Source organism: Apis florea, unplaced genomic scaffold (assembly GCF_048593485.1).
Source record: "Apis florea isolate Af1SG1 unplaced genomic scaffold, ASM4859348v1 contig_3747_pilon, whole genome shotgun sequence".
NCBI classification, from domain to species: Eukaryota; Metazoa; Arthropoda; class Insecta; order Hymenoptera; family Apidae; genus Apis; species Apis florea.
The window spans coordinates 206,177-221,449 of NW_028256832.1; the positions used below are offsets into that span (position 1 = coordinate 206,177).

The 15,273-nt window shown below is 28.2% G+C and overlaps 2 protein-coding genes across 2 annotated transcripts in view; both read left to right on the top strand.

The window, feature by feature from the left end:
* Positions 1-121: 121 nt before the first annotated feature.
* Positions 122-3,142, top strand: LOC100872025 (uncharacterized). Its single transcript, XM_003697724.4, has 6 exons — positions 122-453; positions 787-1,869; positions 2,117-2,282; positions 2,362-2,516; positions 2,592-2,776; positions 2,848-3,142. Exons 1-6 carry the CDS (start codon positions 341-343, stop codon positions 3,018-3,020), a joined length of 1,875 nt encoding a protein of 624 aa, XP_003697772.2. The 5' UTR covers positions 122-340; the 3' UTR covers positions 3,021-3,142.
* A 554-nt stretch (positions 3,143-3,696) lies between these two features.
* igl (IQ calmodulin-binding domain containing protein igloo) overlaps positions 3,697-15,273 on the top strand; it is a 94,326-nt gene continuing 82,749 nt past the window's right edge. The window contains exon 1 of the mRNA XM_012492323.3: positions 3,697-4,782. Within this exon, the coding sequence (XP_012347777.1) occupies positions 4,710-4,782 (73 nt within the window). The 5' untranslated portion in view covers positions 3,697-4,709. The remainder of the gene's footprint in view (positions 4,783-15,273) is intronic.

The following is a 15,273-nucleotide window of genomic DNA, read 5'->3' on the forward strand; positions in this document are numbered from 1 at the left end:
CATTTCATCATTAATTAATGTTAAATTAATAATAAATATAAGATATATTACATTATAAAAATAAAAATTTAAAGAAAGACATCATTAGATTTACCGCTTTTTTTGACAAATCTATGCAATCGCTCTATTGATTACCGCGCAATCGCTCAGTCGTCATTTTGTTATTCGCCATTAGTTTCATAGTTTATAGCTGTAATTGATTGATTATAGTTGTATTCTCGATATTTGTTACATTTTTTAATATTTTTACATTGTTCTTAATATTCTCATATAATTAATATTAAAGAATATAGTAAAATTATAATATCTAACATCAATCGCGCTAACATATGCTTTAGTAATGGAGAAGAAACTTATTGACCAAAAAGAATATTTGAAAAAATACTTGTCTTCAGGAGATGGCGATGATAAGAAAAAAAAGAAAAAGAAAAAAATGAAATTGGGAGCAAAAACGTAAGTTTTAAATTGTAAATATTATAATTTGTGTGACAGTTTCAACAGTAAATCCTTGTGTTTTAGGTTATAGTAGTTGTTTTACACGTTTTCCTGGATATTTAAATTGAAACATTTTGAATATTATATAATATTTAGAAAATTTATGTGATAAATAGTAAAAAGAAAATGTATTTTATTCGTTATTATTTCCTTAATATATTCCTTATTATATTAATATGGAAGATATATTTAATGCAAAAAGGAATTTCAATTTTGGTTTTCAAACCAATATAAAGTATTTTTAAAAATTATATTTATTTCTTTCCACAAATTTTGAGATGTGTTTTCCAGAGTAAAAATCATTGATGATGACATAGACTTGAAGAATATAAGACCAATTGAAGAGAATGAATTTGATATTTTCATCAATGCAGAAGATGCACCTCAAATAGCCGGTGTAGTGGATGAACATGGACCAGTTGATTTTAGTGATAAAAGAAGATGGAAAATTATAGCTAATGATGAAAGTGGTGATTTAACCATCACTAGTGTGGCAAAAGACAACAAACAATCTAAACAAGTTAAGAAAATTTTTGATGATGATCTAAGTCCATCAAAGATACAACAGAAATATTCAAATGATGATTTATCTCCTCCAAGAATATCAAAAAGTTCCAAAGATGAGAGAAATAAAAAAACACAAAAGGATGAAGATAGTGATTTAAGTCCACCTAGAATAAAATCTAGAAGTCATATTAATTCTAAATGTAAATCTCCACAAAATAATAGTGATGATAATAGCAATCAAGAAACAGATGTTCCATCTCATAAAATTAAAAAAAAGACAAAAAGAAAAGAGAAAATATCAGATGATTCTGATCTTAGTCCACCTAGAAGAATTAAAAATTATAATTCAGATATAAATTCACCAAGAAAGAGTAAAAAATATAAATCTGAGAAAAATATAATACATAAAAGTGATTCAGAAATGAGTCCTTTTAGAAAAAGTAGAAGAAATTCTAATTCAGATAGTCCTAGAAAGAATAATGATTCTGATTCAGATATGAGTCTTCCTAGGAAGAATAAAAAAGATTCTGATTCAGATCTAAGTCCGCCAAGAAAAAGTAAAAAGCATAAGCATAAAACAAGAGATAATTCTGAATTTAATTCATCTAAAAGAAAATATGAAAGCAATGAAAACATTTATGTGAATGATAAAAATAAAAATAGAAATTATGAATCAAAATGGCATAGATACAGAGATGAAAAAACAGAAACAAGTAGAATGTATAAACATTCTTATAAAAATTTTAAATCAGATAAGAGATATTATGATTCAGATATGAATCCACCTCAAAAAAGAAACAGAAACAGTATAAGTCCGAATAGATTTAGAAGAAATGATAGAGATTTTTATAAATCTAAATCAAATAGGTATGATTATGATTTAAAATATTATGCACAAAAAATATTATTTCAATATTAATCCAATATTAATATTTCTTTAATATTTAAATTCTCTTATTATTTTTTCTAAATATTATTTTTAGTTTCGTTTGTATTTTCTTTTTTTTTTTTTAATTAATTAAAAATTTCGATTAATAATCAATAATCTAACATATTTTTTGCAATAAATGAAAATTTTGAAGAGATATAAAAATGATGAACATTTGTATTCTAGAATATTTGAAGAAAACAAATCAAAATATAAAAATATTGAAGAAGAAGATAGTAACAAACAAATGAAGAAAACATTAGATGGAAAAAAAGCAGGACTACAAGATGCTAAAGCATTGCGAGAAGAAACAGAAGCATATAAAAAGCGGGAAGCTGAACATTTTAGCAAAGTATTTAAGCAAATTTTATATTCTACTATATATTATTTCTTATATATTATAAAAATTTACAAAATTGTATTTTTTTCAGCTTAGTAAAGAAGTTACAGGAGTTGGTCAAGCAGTAGTTATACGTGACACTAAAACAGGTAAAAAACGAAACTTAGAAGTAGAAGCACAAGAAGAACGCGAAAGACAAAAACAGCAACAGGAATTAGATGAAAAATATGCTAAATGGGGGAAAGGGTAAGTTATATAGAATTCAAAAAAAATTATTTTCTATTTTTTCAAAATTTGTAAGAAACGTTTATTTTATATCAGTTTAAAACAAGTTGAAGATCACGAAGAAAAATTGAAAGATGATCTTTACGAAATGAGTAAACCTTTAGCAAGATATGCAGATGATGCTGATTTGGATAAAATACTTAGAGAACAAGAAAGAGAAGGAGATCCTATGTTAGAATATATCAAACAAAAACAGATAAAAGAAGGAAAGAGAAAACCAAGTAAAATATTGTGGATTTCTTAAGTTTAATTCTAATAAATGTTAAATTGATATATAATTATATATTTTTAGATCCACCAAAATATGAAGGATCATTCATGCCAAATCGTTTTGGTATTAAACCTGGTCATAGATGGGATGGAGTTGATAGAAGTAATGGATATGAAAAACGATGGTTTGAAGCGCAAAATGCAAAAGTAGCTCGCCAAGAAGAAGCTTATAAATGGAGCACTTCTGACATGTGAAATGTACATGTTTCCATTTTATTTTATTTTATTTTATTTTTTAATTATCATATTATAAAATTAAAAATTGAAGAATATAAAATGAATTAAAAATATAAATAAAAAGATAAGAATATAGAATATATGATTTTAACCTATTATTGCACATTTTTTTTCTTTTTTAATAAAATTGTATATATTTTAAATTATTACTTTAAATATCCTTTGAGTTGTTTCAAAAAATTTTGAAAAGATTAAATTATGGTTTTTATTATTAGCAATCATAGTTATCAATATTTTTTAATATTTTAATATTTATGGAAAATTCATTACCTTGTCTATTTTTATTATTAAATTCTTCAGTAAAGTTAAAAATAAAATAATTAAATTCGTCTCATTTTTTTTTTTACTGCTTTATATATTTTAGTTTACAATATTAGAAATATATATTAGAAAAATATATATATAGTTTACAATATTAAATATATATTTTGTACATTTAAAAACATAAAATACAATTTTTATTATATATTCAAAAATATTTAAAAAAATCACTATTATTTCTTATTGTTAATATTTTTTGTATTTAAAAAATTGTATATGCCAAAGGAGCATTAAAAATACCGAAAGCTATTTGTCAGTTCTCAGCACGAGTCACGCAACTGTGAAACGCAAACAAATGTGCAAGCCATGTCTGTGAAATATGAATCACCAACGGCGGTAAATCGTGAAGGATTATCAAAACTACAAAATCGATATTCGTTCCACAAAACAGGAAAATCACGAGAATTGTTGGCGCCTGTCTGCCACCGATTTTGTCGATTCAATACAACAAAGTAACCAAGTGAAGTATCCGTTTATGAAATCGATAGAATCTTACGAAAATTCTTATTTTCTTCTTGGATATTACATGAAAATTGGGAGTGGCGCGAAGTTGACCGATGATGCGTACGATGAAAACGATACACTTTTTGTGGGAATTTAAAAAAATTTTGTAAGAATTTAAAATCAAATTTCAATTAATTTTTATCTATCTAAAATTAAATTTATGTAAAATGCGTAATAGATGTATACATTATTATAGGTTTCGCACGTATACAATTATATATATGTACGTATATAGAACCGCGAAAGAATGTTTATATCGACTCGCGTAGTCGCGACTCGCGACGCAAGGGCAGGGTCGTCGGCAGTGTCAGTAGTCAGTACGCCTCGTGACGCCGACGGGAATTGTGTTCGTGATATATTCGTAGAATAGCGTTTAGTGTTCACCGGCAGTAGCTTTTGTACAGTGTTTTAATATATAGTATATACATATATACATATATATTTTTCTTAACCGGTTGTTAAATTCACGAACAGAAGGAATTGCGATCAAATTTACGATACGTCCAGTTTGACCAATCACAAAGAATCATTGTATTTTCGTTCCAACGAAATACCGGTACTACGACGTGTCGTTAACCTCTAGCGAGAAGAAAAACGAACATTTTGAAAATATTGTACTGTGATCTTTTCAATTCGTCCTTGTCGAGGTATCAATAATTCTTTTAGTGCACACGAATAGTTTTCTTATAATCTGAATTTGATGTTGACTCAATGTTAACGAGAAGAGCACTTAGCCGATCGTAATCGCGCATTATACGATAAGTGTTTCAAGTAACAGCGTTTGTGATTGGAGGATAGAAATATAGGAACAAATAAGTGAAAATGGGGTGCAACACGAGCAAGGAAAGTGTCCAGCCGGTTGGAGATGAAGCAAAGGAAGATGGGAAAAACGGTGGTAAGTAATTAATATATTTATTTTTACATTTGCCGGTATATGATATGAGATAAATATTCATGTTAACTATGATTTATATGAGAAAATATATAATTATATAGAATATCGAATATTAATTTTTAATTCAAATAAAATACGTTATAGTATAGTATAGTATAGTATAGTTCTATAGAAATATAAGATAATTCTAGTTTTGAATATAATAGTTTTGAAATATAATTTTGCGCGAAAAACATATGTTCTAGTAAATTTTAATTACTGTGGAAAAAAACAGAGAGGATTGGAATAAATAGACATTCCTAATGATAAAAATTTATCGTAAAAATTTCTTAAAATGTTTTTTGAGAATTAGAATAGATAGTAAAGTTATTTTTGGAGATTTTTAATATTGTATTATTATCGGATTAATAGATTTTAAATTAATTTAAGAAAAAATAATTTTTCATAAAAATTGAATGTATTCAAAAGTATTTAAAATTCACAAGAAATTAATTGCTATTTTTCATTGTTTTCTCGATTTAGCTTCACGATATTGTCATGAAAAAAACAAGATTCTGAAAATTATTCATCTCAATCGTAGAATATCGAGAATGTTTTCATTTAATAAAGCTTATAAAGATGAGCTTTCTATTTTATTAGAAATGTATCAATGTTTTGTTGTTTTGTGAAAAAAGAATTATATATTTCTTTTGATATGCAGGAGTCTTTCACCATTATTCAAAATTGTTTAATCTTTGACTAAATTTATGATTGTCGCGACTTTCGTCGCGCCATAAAAAAATAGAAAAATGCGAAAAGTCTGACCAATAACGAAATCATAATAAAATCGATCTGTGAGCGTGAAGATATTCGTATTCTAACAATAAAATTCTCCAGAGTGCAATTCAAGCATTCGATGCTATAGATTCTGGTTAACGAAGCTTGCAATTAAGAACTTTTAATCCAACAACGGGAAACATATTTTAATGATATTTTTAATTTTAATAATTGTTCTGAGGATTTACGTTATTGGTCGAATATATCTTCTTAACTATGGAGATTACAACAAAAAATAATTCAAAAAAATGTATTCTCCTTATTAGACTGGAATATCGTATTTAATCTAAATTTTTTTGTTCGAATGTTTCTATTCGATTTTAAAGAATATGTTTATTTTTTTATTTATTTTATTATTTAAAATTTGTTGTAAAATTTGAATTTTATCGTTGTTTCAGATAAAGAGAATTTTCAAAAGATTTTTAATTGCTGTATTATTTTGTGTTCTTTTTTTAATTGTTATAATATTTCGTGTTTTGCAACGTTGACATGAAATATTAACATTATTGATGTTGATATAATGACTCAGAAGAACTTTAAGTGTCTCGACAACGCAATGTTCGTTTAACCTTTTAATTGATTAATCAACTCGTATTTTACGATAAATAGTTGCTTCTTAAACGTTGCACTTATGAAAGATCATTCTTTTCTTGACTTATTGAGCAAGACTTATTATTGCCATTGAACATTTATTTATTTATTAAAATATTCCAAATTGTGAAGGTTGAATATTTAAATTTACATTTAATTATTTATTTATTTATGCTTCTCAATATGATTATATTTCTGTAAAAAAATTAAAATAGATATTAAAATGTTTAAATAACTCAATTAAATTGATAAATTTGAAATATTTAAATATAATATTTACAAGCATAAATATATAAATAATTTGATTAAAATATATATTATAATTAATATATATTTTTCGATTAAATAGAAATATAAATACGTAAAAATGAAAAATTATATATATTAATTCATTCTATAAGTATATACAATTTTTTTATATATCGTGCTTAAGCTCGTTACGAATCTCTCTGTGAAACGAAGGCCAATAGATCTCTCGAATTACGAACGATTCGATCCTTTCATTTTTTCCTCATCATTTTATCCATGCACCGCGTTAAGGTTGGCTCACGTTTACTATGTACACCTCGTCACGCCATTGATATCGATAAAGTCAAGTTTCGAGGCTTAAGAGCTCTATTAGAGAAAGCTCGATGTTGCGTGCCATAGGGAAAAGAGATAGGCGGCAATGAGCCGAAAAGGGGATGTTCCTGGTTGAATGAAATGAAAATTCTCGGCACGGACTGACTCGTAACGATGCGCCATACATTTCGTTTGGCTACTCGAGCACGAAATCTGTTCATACATTTACAATTTATTTATGAGCGACACGATCGACGTCATTCGCGTTTTCTTTTTTTCTTTCTTCCTTTCTTTTTATTCCTCGTTGAACAAGAGAAAAATATCTTTATTTTGTAGTTCTTGATTTTTCTTTTTCTCGTTCGAGCGTTTCTCTCTCTCTTTTTAAAATTTTTGCCTTTCTTCTATCTTCTATAAAATATCTTAGAAGAAACGTTATATTTGCGAAAAGTTTTTATAAGTAAAATAGAATTTTCTAATTTTAACAGTAAAAGGATACGTAGAATTTAGAATGATTTAAAATATATCTTGAAAAATAGAAGAAATTTCAGATGTGAACATTTTAATTAAGGAGGGTATGATGAGATTTCATTGGACTTTTTATAATTTATATTTTACTGGAATTATTTTTTTAACATAAAATATATCCAGAAATATTATAATTATAATAAGATATTATTGATAGTAAACTTTGTTAGGATTAATTTAATTCGTTTTATTTTTCCTAGCAAATTTTTTTACACGTATATTTTTCTTATTCTAAAATAATTAAATTATGAATGAAATATTAAATTGATGGTAGGAAATTTACTTTGACATGTGCGAAATTTCAAGTAATAAGGTTTTTTTATTTCCAACGAATCGGATACAGATATTTCTTCATCGGAAATTTCCATCTAAATAGCTCCATTGTGCAAAATATATTTGGGATAGATTTCAATATTTTATTCATTTGATTCATGTTCCTTTCTTTTTAATTACAAGAAATTGATGTATAGATATATATTTCGTAAACTGTAGATCCTGAAATGAAATTTATTATACAATTTAATCATACATAAATTAAAAAAGAAAAAAAAATATAATGAATTTAAACATTTATTTCTAGTTGTAAGATTTTTTAATACAGTATTAAATATATCGATTCTTTGTTTTAGAATTCTAAATAGAATAATAATTTTTGAAAGTTTTTATAATTTATTAATGATATAATTTATTTTTCTCATCTTCTTATTAACGTTTCACATCTTGATAAGCAATATCATAGGAGTATATATATTATGTATAATAACTTTCATGATGGAATATATATTTGTACAACAGAATTACGAAAAAAAAAATACATTTATAGAATAATAAAAATAATTTATTTAATGCATAAAGCTCAGTTCAGTTTAGAAACTCTCGGTCGTGAGAAGATAGAATAAATGCATTTCTTCATTTCGAAATTTTAAAATTCATTTAAGCAGAGCTTTCTCGAGAAAACGGCGCTCGGTTTTATGGCAATAAATAGAAAAATATATGCTGTTCTCAGTTTTGTTAGATCATTTATTGCGATAACGTGCACGCTTTAGTAATATCAAGTCAATCGACAGGAAGTGGAGAAGTTGGATGATCAGGTTGTTTTGTGCATATGCTGTATTATGTTACTTATTTTTATTATTTCTTCGTTATTTTTCCTCTCAACGAGATCCTTGTTTCGCGTTTCGCATGGAAAATTATTACGCATAATACGACACGTAACGATTGAAAAAAATTAAATGAAACATGAACTTCTTATATAATCATCTTTATATTTTCTTAATTCATTGTATTTATTATAATGATTATCGAGAAAATTACGTTTGAAAATGTAGTTATTTTTAGTTATCATGGATTTCGTATATTTGTTTTGTATATTCGTATTTTTTGATTCGTAGAAAATTTGAAAATTCTTTAGGAAATTAAATAAAAATGTATCCAATTATTGTCCTGTTTTTTGGAATTTTGAATTAAAGATTTTTGATGTTTCGATCATGGATATAATAATAAAATTCTTCATATTTGACGAATTTATTAATAAGAAATCAAGATTGTACTGAAAATTAGCAATTCTTTTGGTTAAATAATAAATTTCTTTTTCACATATATTTTATAAATGCAATATTTATTTTTTTTTTAAATATTTAAAATTTTTCAAGTTCGTTTTAAAAATACTTTTATAGATCATTAAAATTAATAATTAGCCGATTATCAAACACAGCCATTAGATAGATAGTAAGATTATTTAATAATTTTCATTAATAGTATCGATCGTGAGTTATATATTAAGATAAAATTAATCAATTATTGACATTCGTGTCACGTTAAACACATTTCCTTCTGATGTAATTTACAGATAACCGAACGTTGATAGAATTCCATTCAAGTATAGGTAAACGAAACGTGCAAACATACATATACCTACTATCTTAACAATTTAATCGATCAGGCTTCAGAAATCTGGATACATTCCTGAACGAATTTTCCAAATTTGTCGCGAATCTCTACATACCTATTCAAGGTCTGTTAAATAAATAACGGGTCCCTTCGGCGATTTGAAATATAGTAGCACGATCTATGAAAGTTCAGCCCTATCACGCGAATAAGTTCAGAGTTCAATGAATCGAAGAGAAACGCGAAATTAACGTTAAGTGAACGTTAGAATTTGAGAGAGAAATCCTCGAGAATATAATTTTGTATCTCGAAAATTATTTTATTAATACTTTCCAGTATTAATTTTACCAGGATGAATTATTTTCAACGTAACGTATTCTGTTTAAAAAAATATTTTCACCAATAATTGTATTCATATTCTATTTTCATTCATTCTCAGGATACGAGAATTAGACGTGAAAGTAAAACATAAATCGCTCTCGAGAGTGACTGTTTTTAGAATAATTGTCACTCTCGAACGCAGTGTCTACTAACGCAGAAACAAGTCGTGAAAATAATTCGGAAAGTGTTAGTCTCAAGCGTATCTACACCCTTATTCGCTTCGAAAAAGGATGAAGCAAGTTACCCTTTCACTCGGCAAGGTTACGAGCAACAAATGCACGACGAAACAATTTCGTTTTCCTTCCGATATTTTCCTCCATCACCGGGGCAAGAGTTGGGTTTTTCCACGTCTGGGAAAACCTAAGTGTGTGAAGTTCAGTGACTCGGTAGTAATGAGATTTTCTCAACAAACACGTTCGAGCGCTCCTCCATCAAGATTTTCTCTCCCAACGGGTGTTAGGAACGACCGATCCACTCGAACTGAGACTTAGACTCGATCAGTGCGATGCAATCTTCGTCTAGACAATAAAAGTGATTAGTAGATGCCAGAAAAATATGTAAAATGTGCACGATCGTTTAAAAATAAGATTAGAAACAAAAGTATTAGCGAATTAATTTTATAAATCAATAGGATCCAGAAGGAAATTCTATTATTTAAGAAGAATAGATTTTAAATTTTTACACGGAAAATTCTGAATTAAACTTAATTCGAATTCTTCCTCAAATATTTCTTTATTTTGAGAATGCAAAATTTCTATCTTGCGACACTCTTCGTTAAAGTTAAAGGTTAAATTACTTAATCCTTTGCCTGGAGCTTGTTCGTAAACGAGCTGCTTTTTGTAGATAATCTTGCAGGTAATACGACCATAATGATAGTGTATCGCATATATGATTTATATAAACGCGGACTAGGTTATTACGAACAAAAAGTACGATATGTGGGAAACAAAATTGTAAGCTTAATATAGATTCACAATTTTACAAATATTTTTATTACTTTGTTCAATTAAACCATTTATTAATCTAATTGAAAAGTTCTTTGAACGGTAATTGAAATAACGATCAAGATATAAAAAAAAAAAAAGAAAAGAAATTGTGTTTCGTTGTACATACAAGTATGAAACTAAACAATAAAATTTTCATTTTAAACGAAATTTCACCCGCGCCCGAGTTAATACCATACAATTTAAATAAGAGGAATATACCGAGACGACACTTTTATCCAATTCCTCGTGTGTTTGTTCTGGTTCGTTGGCTCCTGCCCGCCAAGTAGTAGAATCGTCGTTTCACGCTTCCCCATTTGGAAGCGGATCCTAAACAAAGAATCGAGGAAACGCAAACAGCCGAGAAACGGTTATTTATTTTCTTATACGTGATCGGTTCTTATTGGGCGCGAGAACGAAGCGTTATTCCTCGAAAAACTCGATTTTCGAACTTCCTTCGACGAAGTTTGTCCCGATGGAGAAGAGTTGAAATATGGTAAAGGTAAATAATAAAGTGAAGAACGTACGACACGATATCGTGGAACAATGTACAGTTGTACCAGTACCGGTCTTTCTCGTTGACTTTGAAGAAAATCCTGTAAAATCAAACAGAGTCTGTTCACGGTCTCTGCATTCTCTCTGATATTCGATAAATTCAAAGCTTGTTCTGATAAACGCCACTGCAGGCTCCCTTATCGAACAATAACAATGGTGCACCGGTGTGTGCAAAATTTATCTACTCCTGTATTAATTTTGAAATCCGTTCACCAAATTCGCTTGTTACGTTGTTGATAGAATTGATAGAAGTTCTTTTTTTTTTTTTTTTAGTTTTTTTTTTTTTGTTATGTCGCGTTACGCGAAAGAATGTTTTTGCGCGAAAAATAGACGAGGCGAATATTTGACGATGAAAAAAAATTCTTTTGTTATTTCTCTTTTACTACGGATTTTTACCTGTTGCATTATCGTCAATTAACAGAAGTGCATAGTCACAAGTGAACCAACAGGTATCACTTTGAATAATGATTTTTAGCAAAGAAAAATCGAGGTTTTTACTTGAAGAATCCTTTGAACACGATTTCATAAACTAAAAAAAAAAAAAAAAAAAAAATCTTCTGTAAGGCAAATTCTTTAATGAATTATAATTAAATACTTTATACGAATATTTGATTGTTACAGGATAAATAAAGTTTAATATTTTTATAATAGAAAATTAAATATTTTGAGTTTTGACGCGAAAAGAATCGAAATTTTACAGATGTAAAAAGCTAGATACTTTGAAAATACTAAGTAATCGGTAAAACATAAGTTATACCATCATTATCATGATTATCATCTCGAAAACTATTATTTTAGTAATAAATATGTATCTTGTTTAATGTTTTCCACGAAATAGTAACTATGAATTTTTTATGAATTCTTATCTTACTGAAACTGCATAATATAGCAATGAGGAGATATCAATAAATATATTGTCTGTTTTTAAAAGAATAATGAAATAAAGCAAAGAATATATCGATAATATTACATTAACATATATGTTGATTTATAACGATGTAAATCAAATCATTTGTTATTATTTGAATTAATTACGTTTTTCATCTACTAAAAATATTATCATTCGTTCAGTTTCACAATTTAAAAAAATAGTAAGTTATATTTCATTTACGAATTTTCTTTAAGACATGTTTTTGTTATCTTATTGTATCTTTTACCTTTCACCTTTTTACAAAAAATAACAGTAATCTAACTTATACGACTACAATTCAATTCGTTAAACAAAAATAGTAACTAATTTCATTTTATTCCTCTAAATTTCTCTAAATTTCGTGGCGATCTTCATGAAAATATTATATATATTGTCGATGGAAATATAACAGATGTTAGAAATATGATTCCTCCATCAATCAATTATTCGTCTATTTGCCGAGAACAGAGTTTCTCTTCTATTTTCTTTTCTTTCGTTGCCAAAACCGACACTCTCCAATAATGTATTTATTCCACTGAGTAATAGGCGGCGTCTAAGTGGAAAAGTGCCAAACTATTCCGACCGGTCGTACATTTTATTGCAACGTCACTTACTGAATCGATTATTCCACGCACAAAACAATTTTAGGTGTAAAGTGGCTCATTTTCGCCTGTGTGCGCCAAAATCGTTTCTATATTATTACAGGAAATCCGATCACTTTTCTTTTTACTTTTTTGTTTTTGAAAAAGCATACGCATGAATTCATTTGTCGCGATCTTCAGTTATAAAAGATTTTTCATTTTATTCTGTTCGAATTAAACGAGAATATCAGGTACATAGAGTGTTGTTTCTCCAAATGAAATTTTAACTTTTCGAATAGCTTAGTAATAGTAATAGTAGATACTTGTGCAATTTCGTTTCATTTCAAACTTATTCAAATTTGAGATATAATGATATTTTATCTGGCACAGGATTGTTGGTAAAATATTATAATTGTTACAGAATTAACTTAATTCGTATAATTATCGTCGATAAATATTGATCCATCAAATTTAAACTTTGAAAAATGATCTCGTATGCGTGCACACCTTATATTTATCTTAAAATTTATTTCGGTCGAAATTTCTTTTTGGAACGATTTTTTTCCCAAAAAAGGATCAGTTCGCGTGTGCTAATACACCGATTCGACGAGACTTTCTAAAATTACTACCTATAAAAATTCATGATCGATAGTATAATCACAGCCATGTAAATTACGTTCGCATAATAAATTCCAATTAGGCGCATGCGGTCACCGAGCATGCGTTCTTTTGACTGAATCAATTGAATGAATCAGCGCAGAAAATAGTTTAAAAAACGTACACGTGGTACGAGATTACATTGGTGGTATCAACGTTCGCGATTACATATAAGCAGGAAAAAGCTTTCAGTGTAGGCTGTGTGTAATTCACGAAATGAAGGAAACAATCCTATTAAGCTTCTCTAGTCTGCGGCCAGGATTTGGAGAGCTTCAAGTGTACTTCAGACTGAAATGTCTAAATCACCAGTTTTAAGATATATCTTATTTTCCAACTATATATATATATATTTGCACGGAACAAACAGTAATCGCGTAATATATTTAAAATTATTAAATCACGAGAGAGTATTTATTCTATTATTTAATGATATTATTAATTTGAGAAGAAATTCGTTAAAAAAATTAGATTTTACTTTTAAGAAAATTTATTGGCTGTTGTACTATTGTTACTGAAATTCAAGTTGTTGTTAGGATATTCAGGCAGAACATAGTTAAAAAATAAATAAATTTTTTCCTACGAAGAGATCTTTGGATCATGTTATCATAACACATTCGATACTTTTATCTAAATTTTGCAATTAAAAATTTTAGACATAAATAATAGCAATAGTGTTTGCATCAGCAATTATATATATATACATATAATAATCGTTTGAATCGACAAGTTGTCTCAATCATCTCGAAGAATCGCCAAGTCTCGTTATCGATCAATCCTCTGTACATTAGCCACGCTTTCCCATGTTAGTTGCCGCATATGCTCGCGATTTAAACAAATAAGTTTCGCATTACGAAGTTCCTCGAAATCAATCGATCGCGATACACCTACGAGCTGAGTTAACTCAAGGCCACGTTGATTCGAGTCCAAACACGAGCGGAGCATCGATTAACCGGTTCTCCATTCGATCGATCGCCGAGAGCTCGCATGGCCACGCAGATTCGACCTTTTCGGATAATTGCTTTAATCGACGTAACGACAGGCAATAGCATTCGATTCTCTCATTTCGAGTACGTAGTAACATAGACATAGAATCCAACAACATTTAATTTCGTGTCTTTTAGTGCTTCGCCATTGTGCTCTATGCTTCCCAATCTCGATACTTGTAAATAGCCCTCGTCCGTTTTGCACGGAAATTTCATATTTATTAAATTACGTTGAAGAAGTTATCGGGAAATCAAACGAATTCTTCAAAACATTGTCCATGAGACAAAAGATAAAAAGGAAGATTTATTATCGAAGACTTAACTCATAATAGATTCCTCTCGTAACAATGGTGTAATGGTGTAAGACAGAATAATTTAAATTTTCATTTATTTCTTCTGTCACGGTAATAAATAAAAGCACTCGATATTTTATCAATGAAAAAGAGTGGATTATCATTTTAATTAGAAATAATAATTTCTAATTAATTGTCAGTCACATTGTCACCGATAATTAAAATATCCACGCACTTAGGAATATATTATGAATCATTTGCATTTATGAATCACCCTGTAGAATTATTGTTAGAAACTTACTAGATGGCTTTAGTGTTAAGCAGACGTATTCGTGAGCGATTCATACGGGGCCACGTACATCCATTTCGCTTATAGTTTGCGTGCAAAGCTTGACCTCCTTCACGACATCCCCAAGATACGCTGTTATGTTTATGAATCCGACGAAATAACGTTGTTTAAATTACTTTTTATGCGAAGGAGAATGGTAACGGCATCTTTAACGAGCTAAAAAAAAAAAAAAAAAAACAACTCTCAAACTATCCTGTTTCGGATTATTTGTTATAATTACAATTCGCGAATAATTTTTTAAAATTTTCTGGATCTAACTACTTGTAATCTTGTAGTGCAATGCAATGACACTCTGTGAACTCTGGATTTATCTTAGGGGGTAAAATTAATAATGGCGTTTTGAAATATATTTATCTGTTAAGATGAAAGGATAGATAAATGGCTACGAAAGGCGTGGATCGAAGTATTTGCACAAGAGG